The sequence below is a fragment of the Prionailurus bengalensis genome, chromosome A1 (assembly GCF_016509475.1).
Source record: "Prionailurus bengalensis isolate Pbe53 chromosome A1, Fcat_Pben_1.1_paternal_pri, whole genome shotgun sequence".
NCBI lineage: Eukaryota > Metazoa > Chordata > Mammalia > Carnivora > Felidae > Prionailurus > Prionailurus bengalensis.
Window position 1 is genome coordinate 72,067,522 of NC_057343.1, and position 19,879 is coordinate 72,087,400.

General features: G+C 49.8%; 2 protein-coding genes across 11 annotated transcripts in view; one reads left to right on the plus strand and one right to left on the minus strand.

The window, feature by feature from the left end:
* The window catches only part of PCCA (propionyl-CoA carboxylase subunit alpha), a 417,069-nt gene extending 404,147 nt beyond the window's left edge, over positions 1-12,922 (plus strand). For 4 of the 5 annotated variants that reach the window (XM_043582425.1, XM_043582407.1, XM_043582436.1 and 1 more), the window contains 2 exons: positions 9,892-9,969; positions 12,578-12,922. In XM_043582425.1, coding sequence (XP_043438360.1) covers positions 9,892-9,969; positions 12,578-12,646 — 147 coding nt within the window. In that variant the 3' untranslated portion in view covers positions 12,647-12,922. The other variant, XM_043582417.1, reaches the window with a different exon arrangement.
* Positions 12,923-14,104: 1,182 nt separating this feature from the next.
* The window catches only part of GGACT (gamma-glutamylamine cyclotransferase), a 47,246-nt gene continuing 41,471 nt past the window's right edge, over positions 14,105-19,879 (minus strand). For 5 of the 6 annotated variants that reach the window (XM_043582491.1, XM_043582517.1, XM_043582480.1 and 2 more), the window contains one exon: positions 14,105-15,081. In XM_043582491.1, the coding sequence (XP_043438426.1) occupies positions 14,597-15,081 (485 nt within the window). In that variant the 3' untranslated portion in view covers positions 14,105-14,596. Of the gene's footprint in view, positions 15,082-17,212; positions 17,541-19,879 lie in introns of those variants that run through there. The other variant, XM_043582526.1, reaches the window with a different exon arrangement.

Sequence of the window (19,879 nt, forward strand, 5' to 3'; positions counted from 1 at the left end):
TGCTTACACCAAGACATCGAATCGCTAAGTTGTACACCTGAAACTAATGTAATCTTGTGTGTCAAATATACTATTTGGATTTTGTAAAAAATGCCTCCACTCACTCACTGCATTATGAGAGCAGTCAGTGGAATCTTCCAGCAACTAGACGTGCAGGTTGGTAAACAGTGTGGTGGGTTCTTTCTTTTTTTCCGTTTTTCATCTTAAGCCTTTTCTAGAAGCTACATAGGCTGCCATCCTGAGCTTGTCCTAATTGTGTGGCTTTAATTATAAAATCGCATTTGCACTTAAAAAAATAAGTGTAACTGAAATCCTTACTTTTCCAACACCTGAATCAAAACCAGAGGCAGGGTGGGGGGCAAGAGAGGCTCACACTGTGGTCGGTCTTGCTCCTCCCTTGGCACTGGCCTCCCCCGCACCACTCCTGGGGCAGAGAACGGGGGAGCATGTAGCCTCCTTGTTTCCAGCAACTGCTTTCTCCAAGTCTGGCTTCTCCAGACACCAGAAGGGTTTAGGCTTCATACTTTCCGTGTCCTGGCTAATAATCTAACGGGGGAGAGCAAAGCATTTAGTAAATTGGAACAACGTGGGGTTAGTCCTTGGTTCATTGGGATAGCTCAGATATTGAAAACCACCACCAGTCATTAAATGTGGGTATTCAAGAATGGTTTAATTTGAGAACCAACTGTTAAAAATGTTACTGTGGGGTCATGGGACCTCTACTTTATGTAGTCCTTTAAAGTCCAAGTCTGGGTGTGCACCCCTAGTGAATTGGCTTCTAGTCTCTGTGTGGTTCCCCTTACTTAGAAATGCTCTCTGCATGCATGTGCCTAGGCTGGTCAGGGAGAGTGCACACCTTCTTAAATTCTTCGCCCCAGCTTCCGGTGCCACTTTTGGTCCTTGCTGAACTTCCTTTCTTACTCTGTGCCGTTGTGTTTTGGTAAAACAGCATTTTCTCTTGACTTAGTAGTTGTGAGAAGTGTCCCAAACCATTCCCTCCCCCAAATGCAGGGTGAGAAGCTTCATCTTGGGCTCTTAACAGCAGCTTCTATCATTAAATCTGCCTTGTGTAATTAAAACACAAGAAACTTTCCTTTGACCAAAGGCACATGCTTACTTGAGGCCATTATGAGAAAATAATACTTGTAACTTTTAAGTTTTGTGGTTTTAAATTATTTTAGTGCCACGGGCATGTTGTGTTGTTCTTAGCAATAACAATAGCTGAGCCAAAGTTCCACTTGTATCAGTAGAAAGATAATGGAATCAGTCATCCTGGTGTGTTTTCAAGGAAAACAAGGACGTAAGAAACAAATAGGGGCCTACAGCTCTTCTCGTTTTCTTTGAAGTGTTATTTTTTTATAGTTTGAATTCCAGTAATCTGAAATTTTTATATTCAGGTTAAGTAAAACTTGAGAAATCTTAGAATGGAGCTCCTGGCAATAATGTGTTCCACAAAAGCATCACATAAATAATAAATAATAAATAATAAATCTGTTTTGTGAGGCAAACAATCTTAACAGAGTTAAAAAAAAAAACCTCAGGGCGAAATGATGTGGGGTGGCTGCTCAAAAGTAAGAAATGCACTCTGAGAGCTTCCTGTGGAAAGGTCTTTCCCCTCCTAAAGCACAGAAGCTGTGTTCTTTTGGGTTCAGGCGGCAGAAGTTTCTAATATCCTTTCAGTGTCTGTTACATAGTATTTAACATTAAATGTGGCAGTAAAATCATTTTTCAAATGATTGTAGAGTAACCTTTTTGAACAAGTGGGAGGGGGTTGTAGTCAACAGTCAAACACATACCAGCAAACAAACCACTAAGAAAGAAAGAAAGCGGATTGTGGAAAGTCAGGAGACACACATTTAATTCAGAAGACAGTTGGCAGAATGACTTTCATATGCTTTTGTCTGTTTTTGTTTTTGTTTTCTTGTTTTTTTTTTTGTTGTTTTGTTTTTTTTTTTTTTGGTAATCAGCCTTCTGAAAATAATTTTGCAACGGACTTTCATTTCAGTTGGAAGAAATCCCTATTTTCCTGTATATTTAGCACCATCATACACTGGTGGCATTTTAATCAAAGCCAGGATTTTTTATAACTTGTTTTAATTTTAAAATGTCTGTCTTTAGGATGTTGTCGAACAACAGTATTAAGTACACATATTCTCTCATAATAATGGCAGAGTGCACCTGCCAGCTTTAGACTGAGAGCTGCTGAAATGGCATAAAGTCAGTAAGGAGCAGAGTTGTTTTGTTAGTCCTTCGATACGAGAAACAAAGCAGAAAATGAGGCAACCCAAAGGGAGACTTTCCTGTCGCAATCAATCAAGATTTCTTCTGAGGTGGGTTCCAGTTAAGCAGACATCTCAGATTTGCATCAGAAATATTCGTCTTCTTGATTACAGTAACAGTGGAGACCTGAACCAGAGGCAGGCTGTGTCCCCACTTAGGTAATTACCACTTTGTGACTTACTAGTTTGTGAGAACAGGTCCAGTAATAGATTGCCAGCAAGTACCTGTTGCTGCTTTTCTTGCCACTTAACCTGTTCAGTATTAGTGAGACAGGCTTGGCGGTATTTTTGTGGGGCCAAGACGAGGGAGATGTACTCGGTGAGGGCACTGACCTTTAGCAGCAGGGGAAGTAGGTGTTTGGGACTGTTGTTGTCATGCATGGGGTCTTGGGCACAAAACTATATACTCTAACGTGCACCAATGAAGACAAAATATGTGATCATTAGTGGGAGTCTCCCCCCCCCCCCCCACCGCCACTGGCCCCAGAGTTAGCCCTGATTTTTTTTCCTCTTTGCACGTGCTCCTGCAGGGGTTCCGGGGGAAGGTTCCCAAGCAGTTGGATGGCCACTGATCATGAGACACAGGTGCACCGTTTCAGAGTGTGGCATTCATACCCCCCTCTGCCCCCAGACCATCTGGAACTGAGCCCACAGCTGATCCTGGGGAAAGCGCATGTAAAATTTGGCAAGAGACCTTTAGTTTTCATTTCTTGAAGAAACAGATTTGGAGCCTCTTTTGCTCTTAGGCATTCTAGATGGCATTGGAATGGGCCCTCCTGACATGTTTCTCTGGCAGTGACTTGTATGCCCCGTACAGCCCAGTATAATAATGATAATGGTGTCTTTCCCTGGCAGAGGCCCTGGCTCGACTGACGGATTTTCCAATTTCTGGATATCTTGATGGACACTCGTGAAATCACAACAATAATTACATTTTCATGTTTTATCGCAGTTTACTTGACAAGATGCCAGTTTTTCACCTAGACCTCAGATGGTATTTTAAAGCAGGTATAAATAAATTTCTGCATTCATTACTTAACATTTCTAAACTTTAAATTACAAAATATTACAAACAGAAAGTTACAGAGAATAATACAAGTGCTCATGCTCTCTGCATACCTTTCCTGTATTTCCACTTGTACTTAACCATAAAACATTGCTCACACTGTGGACTTGCCCGTGGCCCCTCCCTACCCTCATCAGATTCCTGTCCTGTCTTCTTCAAGTGATGGCTACCCTGAATTTGGCCTTCTTATCTTTTCCAGGTAACATTCACTTTTCAGTGTTTAGGTAAATTTTTATTGGAGGTAACCACCTGAGAATTTTTACAGTGTAACTTAATGATAATTATAAGAGAAATATTTTACAGATCAATCAATAAATACTGTAGGTGAGTCTTCTGCAAGTTGGGCATTTGATTTTATTTTTCAAGAAATGATCCACTTGGGATTAGAGGCTATGTTATCTTCATTTTAACCATTTTTGAAGATGGCAGTTCTCGAGATCTTTTCTCACCCTTTTGCTTAAAAAAAAAAGAGAAAAAAGCCAAAAACACTGAATCACTGAGGGCTTTAAAACAGCATATTTCACAGAGGTAGAGGATCCAGACTGATCCCTTAAAGATACTGTGAAGTTCTTCTCTAACTCTGGGGGCTTTGGCTCCAGTTCCTGGCTACTTAGAGGGCAGTAAGGAGAAATGTTTTTCATTTTAAGGAAAACTAGACTTTTATCTTGGCCACGACTCTGTATTCTCTCCCCCGGAGCCTCTCTGCTCCCTCGTCCACTGTACAGACCCAGGGAGGCAGCTCTGGGCGGGGGCGGGGGGTGGGGGGGAAGCGGGGCCAGTGCTGCGCAGGCGGGGGCCTGGAGTCGCCCCAGCCAGCAGCCTTGGCCGAGGTGTCACCTCTCCTTGCTCCTGGGTGAGCAGGCGGCTAGAGCACAAACCCTTTGCTGGAGGCCTTAGACTGGAGATAAGGGGTTTGGTGGCATTTCTTTCACCCGCCTCCTCTTTCTTTGTAAATTTGATGACGGTTCCTTCCATCACTGCTTAAATACTAGACCATCTCCCGGGTCTCCCTCCCTCCCTCTTTACATGAAGATGTTGGGATGTGAATGCACATTTCTTCTTCAGGAAATATCAGGGGATATTTACCAGCCTATCTTACCGGCTCAGAAAGAGGAAGTTATTATAATCAGATTCTAGCAGTGCCTTTTAACCAAATCTGAGAGGCCTTTTTCTTGTGGCTGTTAACTGCGTCTTTCTTCAGATCTAAGGGCCGTAAAATGCATTTGCATTCAGGCACCTGTGTTCTAAGTAGAACAGCCTTTAAAAATGTAATTGAAGGATTTTCACTTTTGTGGAGTCGTCAGCAGGGTTGATATTGATCCGCGCTTTCGGGTGGCCCAGAAGGGGAGCCTGCAGCAGGCCGGTAAGCCCTCCGAGCCTTCTGTCTAATTTGGCAGAAAAACACAGAATGTAGGACAACAAAAGAAGGCTCCCTTTTCCATAAAAATTCGTCCTCCCACCCACCCCTCTTCCCCAAAAAGGGGACTTAATTTTTCAGCTGCACACAGTGATTTGGTGCTCACTCTTGCATTGAAACAGTTGCTGTCTGAACAGGCAGGAAACAGTTTTCTTTTAATTGCTGAAATCATTCGGAAGTGCTGCGTGCCCTGCTTCTATACAGCAGATGCTGTGCATTAATTGGCCTGCGTAGAAGTGACCCAGGGTTCCTTGCAGCGGGCCCAATTTTAGGCAGAGGGTTTAAATAGCTTATTTATTATTGTGTATAATCTGGCGTACATTATGTGCTCCTGCACGTGTCGTATTTCATGGTCTGCAGTTTCTAATGTCATGTGGGCTTCAAAACCTGTGTTTCTCTGGTAATGTACTAGCAGCAGGTAAGCTCAAAATACCATCCATCAGGAGCTAATTTTTTATCCAGATACCACAATGACTGATGAACCTGTCTTTTGTGTGAATGTTTAGCACAGTAGAAAGCCATATGCCACTGGCACCGTTTCCGGGGCCTTCTTTACAGTTGCCGGAGAGGAGGCTTACAGGGGGAAAACCCTCCGTGACATTATGTCCTCTCTCCTCCACTTAAAGGATAACACCTTTAAAACAGCCCTGGTTCTGGACGACAAAAGAGGGTAGGACCCATCTCAGAGGAAAGCCGACTCCCGTAATCATTTTCTTTATCAGAAATAGGACTGCACACTCTTAATAGGGAACCTTGTTTTGTTTCTCCCCGTCTGTTCCAAACAGACCTTCGCCCATTAGAAGGGCCTCCCCTGTGTGGGAAGAGCACAGCTGTTACTGTAAACCTCATCCCGGCACTGTATCACCCCCATTTTGTGGCTCTGAAGGATGAAATTGAGAAATGGGATACTGTGCAGTCAGCCTTTACATCTCCAATTTTAGGCCTTTGCCATCATTTTCATGCTTTTATTCCAAATCAAATAACATTAGTGAGCTACACCACCTTCTGATGAATGTCTGCCCTCGAGCACAGCTTTCAAGTCTGGACTTTTGGGGGCTCCCTTTTATGTTTGGTGGAGGTCTTTCTTCCCCCTCTCTCTGCTCGCGCTCTTCCTGCACTTTTCTTTGAGCCTTCTTCGTGCATTCGCAGTCAGCACGATACAAGTTGCCAGACGTGTCCCTGTCTTCGCGTGCTTTCCAAGAGGGACGTGTGCTGGAGAAGGGTCTGTGTCTTTTCATCTTTGGGGAAGGAGGGAAGCGAACTTGGGAGAAGGATATTGGGGGCTTTAATCAGAAATAAGAAGGGGTTTAAATCATTAGCACAACAAAGCATACTATAAGCTTGAAGATAAAAGTCTCTGGGGAAAGAGTCCTCTGAAAATAAATGGAACTTGATAGATTTCCATATCATTTATAACTTCCCTTAATTACACTTGGAAGACTTGCCAGTAAAACTGGAAAATTGGCAGCCTATATCCATTAGAGTCATTTTGCCGACCATGGCAAGCAGCTGGCTTTACTGGATTTTATTTCCCATCACTCACAATTAATCATCAGCTGGAGATGTCTGAAACTCTTCAGCGCAGAGCACTGCCGGGTGACATTCAGGCCTCCTAAACATGCTAAAATCTGCTGAGTAAATGGGCCGAGTTTTCTCTCCAGCTTACTCATTTTGGAGCGAGGCAGGCCCCCGCTTAATGAGCGCTGCGCTCTGATAATCGGATGCGAATGTGAACCTTGACCCCATGTCAAAGGAGAGGACGCAATAAGCCGGATGAAAGATACAGGACTCAGGCCTCCAAACTTTACACCAATTAGACAGGGAGCGGAGAAGGACATCAGGCTGACTAGGTTTATCGAAAAGACTTGCGAGGCTTGTGACCATTTTGTAAGCCCAACGTCGGAGACCTCCTGTCACAATCAGTGAGCCTTTATCAGATGATGCACAAAAGTGTTAGAGAAGTGTGTGCACGGAGCCTTCGGGAGCCGCGCGCTCACGTGGAGCCGTCGGGGCCAAGTTCCCCACGTCAGCGCTCCGGGCCCATGCCGCGCCTGCCTGGGCTTCGCAGGCACCTGGGGAAATGGGGGCGGCGTCACCGCGACCTCGTGAGCCCCGTGGGCAGGCCAGCCACCACCGCTGGACTGGAGGCTCCCAGATCGCGGGGTGGGGGTGGGGGGCCCTGGGATGCCCTTGGGTGCGGCGGGCCAAGCCCGGGTGGGGCGCCCTGACAGCGTGGCCCGCGGTCCCCGACCTTGGCATCCACCCCACGTAGCTCCTCCGGCTGGGGTTGTTGAGGGATGACATAATGTGAATTTAGAACACGTCCGCGTGTGCGTGTGACTCAATTCTGCTGACCAAGACGGACCTCCCTGTTTTGTGGGGTCTCAAGGGACAACTTCCAAGACTTTTCTCTTTCAGGGATGAATGAGTGAAAACAGACTAGAAAACCCATTGCTAAGTGAACAGAGAGGGAGAAGTGAGTACTTCACATTCCACCCGGACCGAAGTAGAGATGCAGACTGGCAGGTGGAGGGAAGGGACCAGGGGGGGAGCAGGAGGGAGAGGAACCGGATGTGGGCTCAGGGCAGTGCTGCCAGTGGCCCCTTGGAATCCGAGGCGCTTTCTTTGAAGTCCTTTTAATCAAACTGCCAGAGGGACTTAATAAGGGTATTTTCACTTTGGGACTTGCCCCCCTCTCCTGCTTCTCTCTGTCTAAATCCAAGGTTTTGTTTTTCTGAGTAGTGTGATTGGGGACTTCTGCTTGAGTCACCTGTATGGCACCTCTTTTCACATCACGCAGGCTCTGGGCGCCCGGGGCCAGCCAGGCAGGATGGCCAGGGGTGGCGAGAGCAGAATCCTGTGAACTTGCCCCGCGCTCCAGCGGGCCCTGGTCTAAGCACCAGTGTGACCAGCTCATGTCGGGTCGTGGCCCGGGCTCCGCTGCCCTTTAGCACAGGTTCTATGGTATCCTTGTCAGGTTGGTCTTGCCCCCTTGGTGTGACCGCTGGAAACTTCCGGAGTTTATTTCTTTTTCATATTTGCATTAATTGTGACTTCACTTGAAGATCCCAGAAAGAACGGTGAGGGGCGCTCGGTCTGGCCTGCAGACCCTGAGCTGGGCCGAGCAGCCGACAGGGAACAGACCTGCTATGGGGAGTGGGGGGTGGGGTGTGCCCTCCCCCACGAAGCCCACAGGGCCCGGGGCCGGGGAGCCCTGGGCTCTCAGTGGGAGGCTGGGTGGGGGGCAAGCTCACACAGGTCCCTGCCATGGGCACTAGGCCAGCTGTGAAGGAGAGAGCTGCCAGCACCTGAGGGGGGGGGGAGTGGCGGGGGGAGGGGGGCTGGACAGGGGAGAGCTGGTTAGTTTGGATAGAATTTACATTCTGTTGTGTTGGGTGTCAGATCCATTTCCAGAAATCCCCCCTGGCATCTTTTGCCAGGATGCCCAGTCGTCAGGTGGGGACGCCGAGCAGAGAGGCCAGCTCTGGCCCCTAAGCCCCCAGGAGACTGTGGTGCAGGCCCACCAGGGGTTTGTGAGCAGGGCCCCTCCAAGGGAGTCGCCCTTCTCCTGTCTCGCTGGGCCCCGCCTGCCTCTGAAAAGAAAAACGGCCCCGGAACGACGACTGGAGGGGGCACGTGTGCCAACGCCCACCTGCTGCCCCCCTGCCCTGCGATGAGCGGCCCTCACGTGCGCATCCTCCGCTCTCCGCAGGATGCAGATGCCAGGAGAAAATGAAGCAAAACGGGCAGTGAGCACAGAGCTTCAAAGCCCAGCTCCCCAGCTCAGCGTCTCTCCTCCGTGCCAGCCCCGCAGCTTTGGCAGCCCCTGTCCTAGGTTTCTGTGCCAGGAGAAGGCAGCCCACCACCTGATCAGAGGAGGAAAGGAATGCACGGGGCGCAGGCAGCCCCTACTGCCAGCGAGACAGCTTGTGCCACACAGGGGGCCGGGGGCAAGGGTGGGGGGGGGGAGCTCGGAGATCATCTGGGGATTTCAGGAAAGAACATTCTCCAGGCGCTCCTGCCACACTGGGCCAGCGCCACCTTGGTGGTGTGAGTGCCCTGGGGCCCCACCCCAGGATGCCCACCAGCACCCCAGAAGAGCCAGCCAGTTGCCCTGGGAAACAACTTTACCATTTCAAAGACTGGGAGGAGGCCCTTTTTCAGAGGAGAAAAATCCAGCCCGCTCCTTGATCCTTCCCCATCAAGGGCAGCGAAGAGAATAAACAGAGCGGCCTTTGGTCACAGCTGCCTGCTGCTGGAAGCCCCAGGCTTAGCCCCGGGAGCTCATGCCAGCTCCACCTGGACTGGCCCCACCACGAAAGGCAGGTGAAGCTTCAGCCAGTGCCTGTGGGAGCTACCGGTCTCCTTGCAAGGACCGGGCAGAGCTTGAGAAATCCCTCCCTGTGTTGGAAGGCACTTTCCAGGAGCCACCTGGTTGTTACTTGGCGTGTCCTGCAGAAGTTGAGACCGTGGTCCCCATGGCTGGCTGCTGTTCCCGGCACCCTCCCCCTCCCCCCCCCCCCCCCCCCCCCCCCCCCGCCCAAGGCGATAGACAGGAACACTATTTTTTGGTCACAGCTTTCCTGAGATAAAATTCACATCCAGTGCAGTTTGGCCCCTTACAGCATGCACTTGGTGGTTGTCATGGCTTCACAGTTAGGGGTGCAACCGTCACAGCATTTTCCTCACCCCTAAAAGAAATGCTGTGTCCACCAGCGGTCACTCCCCTCTGCCTCCCAGCCCCCAGAACCCCCAGATTTCTCTGTATGTAGAGATTTGCCAAATCTGGACATGTCACATTAAGTGGAAAACATCCCATTTTGCTACATCTCTGTAGCAAAGGCAGATTCAGAGACTGATTCCCAGGGGAGACCCCACAACCAGCCCCCCTAATCCTCCAACATCAGGGATTTTTTTCCAGTGAGGATTTGATGATGATAGAGAAAATTGTCCTTCTCTGTTGTCCCCCAAGAAGAACTTGGAACATGAAGTATTAGAGGTCGTTGCTGCTGTTTGGATAACATTTCAGAGCATTTGACAAAGAATCTCTTGATGGCTTCACTCTTGAGCATTGTTGCAAAATTACAACGATTTTAAAACGTATGTCCTTTTTCTGTTTGCTCTTCCAGGTAGCAGAAGGCCAGGAAATTTGTGTGATTGAAGCCATGAAAATGCAGAACAGTATGACAGCTGGGAAAACTGGCAAGGTACGTCCCCAAGTTCCCAGTAGCCCTTGCCAGCTCTGTGACAGGAAGCAGAATTTCCACCCTTGGATCTTGGATGGGTAGGCCTGGAAGGGACCGTGGAGGTGACCCCTGCCAGCACACCAGGACATTAAGATTGGGAGCTCTTTTCACTTTGCATCCGTGTGTCCCTGCCTCGTGGAGAGTCTTTGCGATGTGCAGGTAGTCCAAGAACAATTGTTCTTCACCTTAATGTCTTTCAAATTAAGGACTCTTTAATTTTTAATGTTTACATCTGTCTTGGAGGCAGTTAGTTATCTGAGACTCAGGTGACACAGCAGGAAATGGTTTTAGAGATTGCAAAAATTAATGTAACTCTTCAAGATAATTTCTCCGCAAAGAGAACAATTCAATGTTAGATCAAGAGGAGCTGAAAGCCCCATGCACACATGTGGGATGGCATGATTTAGGGAGGAGAAAAGGTGCTATATTTGTCCTGAAACTTGTTAAGAGTAAAACTTCTTAAATGTGGTTTCTCCTTGAAGAATAAAGAAAAGTCCTTTTAATAATAACTTCATTATACCCCCTGCTTCTAAAAAGATGCCACTCGTAGCAGAATGAGCCTTTTCTGAGGAGGGTTTGGTTTGGAAGTGTCCGGTGTCCTGGAGGAGGCGGGGTGGGGTGGGGAGGGGAGAGGACCATAGGCATCCTGCCCTGCGGCCACGCCTGGGAAGTGAGACTAAGCCTTGGGGACATGGGTGCCCTGGCAGAGAGGTGCTGTCAACTCACAGTGTCACTTGCAGAGAGATACAGCCTCTGTCACCCCAAAAAGAAATGAGGCTGATGTGCAGACAGTAGGCCTGGCTGGGGGGACAGAGGCCCAGTTTATGGTCATTGGGCCTGGAGCTGGCTGGTCAGGCTGGAAGAGGCTGTCGTGGGCTGTGCCCAGGCTCCGTGGTGTTTGGGAGAGGAGAATCGCATGATTTGGGAATTCTGCTCTCGACATCTGATTTCTTTTCTAAAAGCGGACCAACAATCGTTTCTGTTCCTGTAGAAATCGTTGCATTTGCTCCCTAGGGTTAATTTAACATTTATGCTGCATTAGTGTCAAGAAATTTCCAGGCATGGTGAAGACGTGGCCTTATCTGGGGGGATCCAGAATATGTCTATGTCGTTGCGTGCCAAGGGCCCATGTTGCTGGACCGAAGTACTAACACAAAAATGAACGCTGTCTTAGCTCCCTGAGGGAGCGTGGAGCCCCGGTCTGTCAGTGTGTTCTGTGCCCCGTGGCCTCACGGTGGCTTCTGGGTTTCATGTGGAACTTAGCTGATCCCTGGCCATCGGCGGCCCAGAGTTGCTTTCAGGGTGTCGATGGGCTCTGGGTGAACTTGTACTCTGGCCTGACCCCTTTCAGCTGGAGTCTTTCCTGCCCATCCCATTTCCTTCTGCCCCTCCCCAGCAGGGCGCCCAGGAGTGGCCAGAGGCCCCTGCACAGAGGAGCAGGCCCTGGCGAGCCTGGGGACTGGCAGCTCTTATCTGGAGGGCCATTTTTCCTCCCGGAGAAACGTTCACAATGGAAACCGGTCCTCATGTAGTAATCGCAGCATGAAAGATACACGCTATGCAAACATCGGAGGCTTCAGATCAGAAAGGGCAGCCGCTTCAGTGCCAATAGCACCTACCAGGCCTTTGAAGTGGCCACTGCACATGTTCACATCATGAAGGCCCCAGGGCTTGAATTCCAGGGAGAAAAGGTCCCTGTAGCCCTCCGCTTCCCAGTGGAGCAGTGGGGACGCAGGCCAGGGCCCCGAACCCGCTGTCCGGGACGTTCTTCCTGTTTGCCAGGTGCTCAGATGGCCAGGAAGCTCTAGCCCATCGTTTGTTTCCATGCCTGAGCAGAGCCTCCAAGAAATCAAAAGACTGCTTCATCTCCACTCCAGTATCTCCCTGCTCATCTTACATCGGAACACAAATTCGGGAAAGCAAAACTTGATTAAAATTGAGAGGAATCAGTAGAATGTAAGGGCACAGTGGCACAGCTGTGGGAGCTCAGTGCCTGTTCCACATTAGACCATACAGTACTATCCCTGCAGCCACATGTCTTTGGAGGATTTCATTTCCCGTCAAAAGGAAGTTTATGATCTCAGGCTAAGGAGTTTGTTTTGGCTCGTGTATAATTGTGTGGTATTTTTGGTTTTGGGTTTAACACTAAACCAAGTATATACCGTTAGCTCTCAGAGACCATTTCTAGCACCTGATGCTGTCGAAGAGACTGGGAGGAGGGCTGGCTGTTGAGAGCTCATCCGGCATAAACACACTGAGCTTTTAGGACACTGCACAGACCCGCGGGTGCACCCAGCGCTGGGCCCAGGCAGACAGCAGCAGAGACCCCCTGCGCCAGCAGCTTTTAGGACAGCAGGGGACAGGCCGGGGCGGGGGAAGGTGGCGAGTCACAGCCCCCAGCAAGGCTGTCCCTATGCTCACAGTTTCCTCTGCCGGCAGGAGAGGACTGTTGTACCTGTGCTCCGGAGCCTGCCAGGCTGCCTCCTCGTTTCCAGAAAAGGAAGATGAGATCTCCCTCGTGGTCTACTTAATAATTTTTACCCCCACCTCCTTTTTTTTTTAATTCAAGGTGAAATCAGTGCGTTGTAAAGCTGGAGACACAGTTGGAGAAGGAGATCTGCTCGTGGAACTGGAATGAGTATTTATAGCCTTTCCGTCATCACCCAATTTAATTAGCCATTTGTATTATTATTCTTTCACACTCAATTTAGTCAAGCATTTTGCAGGAACACCCCTGTGCAGCAGATTTTACATGGTCATATTTATTCCACATATAGTCAAAACCAACATTTCTGCCAAAATATCACCAATGGAAATTTTTATTGATATAAATACTTGTACATATGATTTGTACTTCTGCTGTGAGATTTCCTAGTGTCAAAATTAAATCAATAAAACTGAGCATTTGTCTAAATATTAGCTTGCCCTTTTTTTGAATGAAGACAATGTACATAAGAGGCTACTGGCTGTGCCAGTAGACTTTAAATACTAGCGTTTCATTGTGATCCTTTAAAACATTTTATATAAACCCCAGTTCTTTACCTCGGTTTCATGAAATTATCATTTGCCACTGTATACTCTGATTACCTACTTCTTCCTGGTTGAGGACCTAACTCCCATTTGTGGCAGTTCATGATTCTGGGAGCCCGCGCAGTACCCACAGGGGGTAGAGGTCTGGAGCTCCCTCCTGCGCTGCTCTTGGCTCTCATTGGGCAGGTGAATGAGCCGGCAGGGAGGCGGGGGGGGGGGGGCACCTTAGTGACAGCCGCACCGGGTCCCTCTTGCCCGGCCCACATCCCCAGGGCTTTGCTGGGGCTCCCTCCCCTGGGAGTGGTGGGTGTGGCTGCCACAAGCCCATCAGCTGATACCCATCCTTGCCTTTTTGTGTTTTTGTGAAGCAAGTTTCCCGCTAAGAAAAAGGGGCTAAAAATAATGATGATGTTTTTGTGCCAGATGCAGTTAGCGATCACAGTGTACCATTAAGTTGAAGAGTGAGTGAGCTCTCCCAGCGGAGGACGAGGTCACTGAGGATCAGCAGCTGCGAATGTGGTTGCTTCTGCAATTCTTGGAATCCATTTCCTACTTCGCTGGTAAGGAGGCAGAGGCAGAGTCGTGCGCAGATTCGAAGCGCCGCTGACAGATTATCAGATGGAGGTGGGTAGTAATTGGTACTTCGTGCCTCGCTAGAATTATTTTAAGTGCTGTTTGTATTTGGAAGCTAAGCTTCCGTCAGGCCTGAAGAACAAATTACTAATGTGTCGGTTCTTCCTTGAAAGGCCCGCCCCGCAATGCTGCTCCTCGGGGCCCCGGGCCCCGGCTCACATGAGCTCCGTCTGCAGTCACGGTGCTCAGCACCTGCCATCAAGTAGGTGCTCAGGACTTTGCTGGGTTCCAGTGAAAAGAACCTTCTGCCAAATAAGGAGATGCAAAGAAAAAAAAAAAAAGGCCAACAACAGTACCAGCACTTTTAAATTTGGTTTCCTAAAATACCCGGGTTAATTTTACATGAACATCTTTAGTAAATCCTTCTTTAATAAGCTTGATCCGAAAACTCAATGACGTTTTATAGAGTCTAGAACTACCCCAAAACACAGTGTGTTTTTCTTGAGTTTCTTTTATTATACCGAGATAATCAAAATCGGTTTAAAAAATTACTTTTCTTGCTGCTACAAGTTAGAATCAATACAGCAGGGTTGCTAAAATCTAGCTGCAACACAAAGTCTACATTTTAAATGTTATCTTCAGATCAAAGCAAAGCAAAATATGACATATGAATTCTGGAAATGTCATTTAGGGGAATTAAAATCCTGAATTTCCTTATCCGATGTATTCGAGCCCATGGCCACCTTTAAGCAGCAAAAGCAACAAAGCGCTACCGGAGAAACAGACTTCAGGCGCAGGCTTGTGACCAGTGTGTCAGGAGACTGCGGAAAGCAGCCGTGACTGAAGAAGAGATCGTCCCCTTTCCCACACACTGAGTGTACAAACACTTGTTTCAAAGGGAATTATTATGCTTCCACCTTCAGCGAGTGCAGGCCAGGCTGGTGTCCCCGACTGATCACCAGGGCTCTGTCCACCTTGGCCCTTCTCACCTGTTTTCCCGCGGGTTGTAGGGAAGGCCATGCTCCCCCCGGGAGTCGTAACTGTCGTGGTGCGGGAGGCGGACCCACTCAGGTGCGTAGGAGGCCGTGCTGTACACAAAGCACTGCAGGGTCCCGTCGGTGGCCGGCATCTCCTCCGGGGTGCCCTGCCTGCCCTCCCACTCGAGGACAGTGACCCTCACAGGGGTGCGCTGGTACATGTCGGGGCAACCCTCAAACTCATCCAGGAAGCTGAGCATCTGCTCGTCCACGACATAGATCTCCCCCGCCACGCGGCGCCCCTGCCCTGGGAGGTTAAGCAGCCACGGAATGTTATGTTCGCCGGCGATCACCAAGGGGTATGGCTCCACTGTGCGGCCCCGGCCTTGGAAGGCCGCTCGGCCATTGGCACCGTCCAGCAGGACCTTGTGGTTCGGCTGGCCTCTCTTCAGGGTCCCGTATATGAACACACGAGCCATGCGGGCCGCAGGAGCTGCAAGACAGAAGGGAAGCAGACCGGTACCTACTGAACGTGTCAGAGAGCCGGGGAAGGGCTTTCAGTCCTGCCTGGGGTCGAAGACTTTGGGAAGGTTCCAGGGTCTGCTGGGCGAGCGGGTGCTCGCAATCCCGCTTAGCCCCACAGCCCACTACTCTCGACCATCCTGTGCTGGGCTCCGAGGTGCCAGGAACACCCAACCACCTTTTATAGTCACCCTTCTGGGAAAAGGTACTCATTTAAGAACATACTTGTCAGAGGGAGACAGCCTGTCTCGGGATCAAGCCCTCAGAACTGCTGTTTCTTAGATCGGTTAGTTTTTAATCTTTTTAAAATGACTACAAATTATACAATAAATATTTTTTATAGAACAGTCAGAAATACTGGTTAGTGAATATAACTATGTATACATACACGGTACCTGCATACATATAAGATAGGCCCATGGAATCCGCTACAAGAGGTCATTCAGGTTCTAGTACTAAATTTACACACCGGTCCTGGCAGCGTGACCCAGCAAAACTTCAGCAATCACACCTTCCGTGTCCCTTTTCAAGGTCCTAGAGGGTAATGATGCTTCCTCACTCACAGTGAGTCACTCACTGTGACTCAGCGCAGCAACCTTGGCTCTCGTGTGAAGGTAAATATTTACTGCTCACCTGGGTCTGGGCTACAGATTGTTACATAAATTGCTAGAAGTCATTTGTGTAAAAGTGACTCAAAACTAGAAATGGAAGTTAGGCAAGTTGGGCCCCTCCCCAAAGCCTGCATTTCACTGCCCTCCTGGCCCAACACTGTGTGATGACGGCAGGCTCTGGAAGGAAGACACCGTGCACAGGACAACAGAGGACGTGCCCGTCTGCTGGCAGCAGCCCACCACCAGCCACGAACAGCTGGAGGGTGATGCCCCTGGACACCCATCAGGTGGTCCTTGGAAAAGTCCCACTTGGCTCACAGAACTTCCACTTCCTCGTATGGGGGTCTTGGCCTCACCCGACCTCTTCAGGGTATCTGCGGAGGATGCACAGCCCCCACAAACTAGCACGCCTGCTGACCTCTCCTCCTGTCCACTGCGTCCCTCTCGGTCATCAGTGGAACGTCAGGACATGCACAGGTTTTGGATGAACCTCAGGAAGGCTCGGCTGTGGGAGAAGCACCAGGTTGGCCGTGCATGTGCACCCTGAACACTTGGCAACATTGGGACACCTTGAACAGGACGGGGACGCACCCAGAGCTCTTGTTCTGGTGACCCTGGTGACAGGGAAGGACAGAGCAGAGCTATGGGGTGTGGAGGGAGTCATGCCAGGGAGGACAGCACGGAGGTGAATCAGGCGGGAGCTGGAGCACAGGTGCGGAGGGAAGAGGAAGGAGTAGACGCTGGAGCTGAGGGTGGCCGGGGCCGGGGGATGGCACAGCTGGGCCCAGAGAGCGTCAGCATGAACTGTGGGGACAGCGGGAGCACACGGGACAGGTCTCTGCGGAGACCAGACACTTGGGAGCAGCCCCGACTCCCCCACGTGTGTATCCTGCCCTCCAGCAGGCTCTGTCCACTGCTCCACCCAGTGCAACCCCGGGACCAGCCATTTCCCGCCCTCCTGCAGCCTCCGCCCAGAGGGTCTTCCTCCAAAACAGAGGCCTCGCCTCCCCCCCTCACCCCAGGGGTCACCTGCCCACCTCCAGGCCCCTTCACAGCGGCTTCCTCGGGCCGGCCCGGAGCAGCACCCACCCAGCCCTGCCTCGCCCCAACTTCTCTCCAAGGGGCCTGCTCCCTGAAGGGCCGCCTGTCCTGTTCCCCGCTGGAGTGTTCGGAGCTCGCAGCAAGTGTGGAAACCACATCGGCTGGTAAGGATCGAAGAAGGCGCAGGTGGACAAAGCCATTCAAAACTGGAGACTTGCTCTCGCCATCACTGGCGTCCCAGCTTTCTCCTCTTTGATTAAATGTTTTTTTTTAAAGTAATATGTGTGCATAATGTAACCGTGAACTAGTTCTACGGGAAAGATGAAAGTGCCTACCCTTTCCCACTCCCTGGAGGCCGCACTTTTAAGCCTTAAGCTGTGGCATCGGTATTTATCTGCGTACTGTTGATGACATGCACAGCTACTTCTGGATTTTTCCATTTTGTCTTACCTTCCTGAAGCAGGTGAGCTCAGTGGTTTACAGCACAGACTTTAGAACCCAATTGCCTGGGTGGTGACTTCAGGCAAACCACCTAACCTCTTGCTCGACTGTAAAAAGAAGTAAAACAGCAGCCTGGCTGCTCCGTGAGGTCGTACCGCCGGTGGTCCCGCATGCCCTGGTGGCTATGGTCATCACTGCCACCGGTGCCCTGAGGACGCATGCCCGCCTTGTCCCCGACCCTCCAGCGGACTCCCATCAGTGTTTGCTCAGACCCACACTCAGTTCAGCAGCAGAACTATGTAAACACTGTTCTCAGATAAGGCACACAGTGTACTATCATTAACTTCCTTTCTTGGACAACTTTTCTGTTTTCCTTGGAATTAAAAATTGCTTGTAGCTTCCTCCCCCCCCCCCCCTTTGCTCAAGTTTCTCTGACACTAATTCAGCCTCACATTTTCAGAAAGTGCTGTAAGAGTCCTTTCAGCCTTGACCACTGTTAAAGAACAAACACTGAACTCAGGAAGTGTGAGGATGGCATTGCCTTGATGTGTAGGTTGGGCGGCCCCTATCTGGCACATGGAGGGGCGCTCCAAGGACTTGTACCAGATGGAAGCTTTTCACAGGACTGCAGCAGTGGCGGTGGCAGTGGCGGTGGGGCAAGAAAGTTATTAGCAAAAGAACAGGATTGCTCCGGGCAAGGTCACCTTCCCTTAGAGGGGAGCCAGGCAGTCTCACCAGGTGGGTTACTTCCTGTTCTCTGGGCGACGGACAGGGCCTCCGTGACAGATCACTTCATTGGCACTGATCAGGAAACTCCTGATCGACCACTTCAGACTACATTTCTGGGGAAGTCTGAAAGGACAGGTTGGGTGTAAAGTCTTGATTTAGTGCCTTGGCCTGAGTGCAGCCATTTTGGGCCTCTGCTTCTCTTTTTAACACCACCCACTGGGTTCTCCTCATTTTCCCCTGGAGCCATCACCCCTGGAGCCCATCCTGTTGCAGTGTGGTACTGCTGCCATCTGGGATGTACCGCCATGCTGCCAAGGGCTCCCCTGAGCCAGTGCAGGAGCCTGGCCCCTGGGTCCCATGGCCCCTTCTTCATCGACTCCCTCATTGTGCCGAAGCTAATTTTCTCCCACCCTCAATTAACAATGTGGCTTGTTAGAGAATTCTAGAAATAATTTTCTAAAGAACTTTAAAGTCATTTCTTTGTTTTCTGATTTCCCAAGTTCTTGTTGAGAAGTCCAGTGCCATTGGACTCCCCCATCCTCTGTTCAGGACTTGAGCTTTCCTCTCTTGAAACTCTCAAGGTTTTCCTTTTTCCCTTGGATTCTGAGGTAATGGTGTATCTTCTTGTGGGTTTCTTTCATTTATTGTGCCGGGAATTCCCATCTGAAAACTGACCATCTTGGATCGTGGGGAATTTTCTTCTCATTCCTACCTTATTCTCTTTCTTGTCTTCTAATACTCAGGTATTGTGTTTCCTGGATTAATTTCCCAGTTTTCTTTTTTCCAGGTATTTTTTTTTCAAAAATTTTTAAAAAGGTTTTTATTTTTGAGAGAGACAGAGCATGAGCAGGGGAGGGGCAGAGAGAGAGGGAGACGCAGAACCCAAAGCAGGCTTCAGGCTCTGAGCTGTCAGCACAGAGCCCGACTCGGGGCTGGAACTCACGGACTGCGAGACCATGACCTGAGCTGAAGTTGCCGCTTAACCAACTGAGTCACCCAGGTGCCCCCCAGGTATTTTTCTTTATAGACTAATTTCCAGGTCTTTTATGAATTTGTGTCTATTTTTTGCCATGGTATTTCTTTCCCAGCACAAAACCATCTCTCATCTTTGGGAAGGTATTATTATGCGTTTGGTTTGTTGTTTTCATCTTTGCCTGCTTTGCCTCTATTTTGGTGTGTTTCTTTAGATGTTTTCTTCAAATGCCAGTAATCCTTGGCTGTTGGCCTTTCATATTGAGAATCAAGACACCGTATAGGAAATTAAAGCTCTGTGTGCTAGGGAGGGAGCCTGATGGTCGACAGGCCTCATGTGGGGGAGCTGGGTACAGGTTTGGGGGGTGCCAGATAATGATCTACAGGTATGCAGATTTTCCCTCGATCCCCATTTTCAGGGTGCCACTCACCCCACCCTCAGCTGGACCTGACATCCCCAATACCAAGCCTCTCTGGACAGTAACCCACCTGTTCTCTGCAGGAAGCAGGGAGACTGGTGTCTCTGCTCCCTATAAGGACGTTCACCCTCTCCTCCTGTTTCTACTCTGATCCTTGTCTTCGCACGCCCATGGGTCCAGAGTTCCTCTGCTGCTCTGCTCTACCAGGTGACTAGCTGCTTGCTGGCTTCTTACTATGCAGGGTCTTAGGTTTCCGGTTTCTCCAGGCTGCTAAGTCATTTTCTGTCTACCATCTTGTCTTTCTGGGTCACTAGAGTGATTTTTAGGGAGAAAGCAGGCACAGAAGAGCCTGTTCCTCTTGTGTCTCCCTCACTGCACCACCCATCCAGCCACTTCACAGGGCCTTCAGCCTCTTCATCTTTCCAGAGGCTCAATGTGAACTGGGATGGAGGTGGGGAGTTTGGAAACCACTTGCTTAGAGGGGCACTGAGGAGAGTTTATGGCACCACTGACTTGGGTGTGTTTAAGGTCGCCAAGAGAAAGCCAGTAAGGTAGC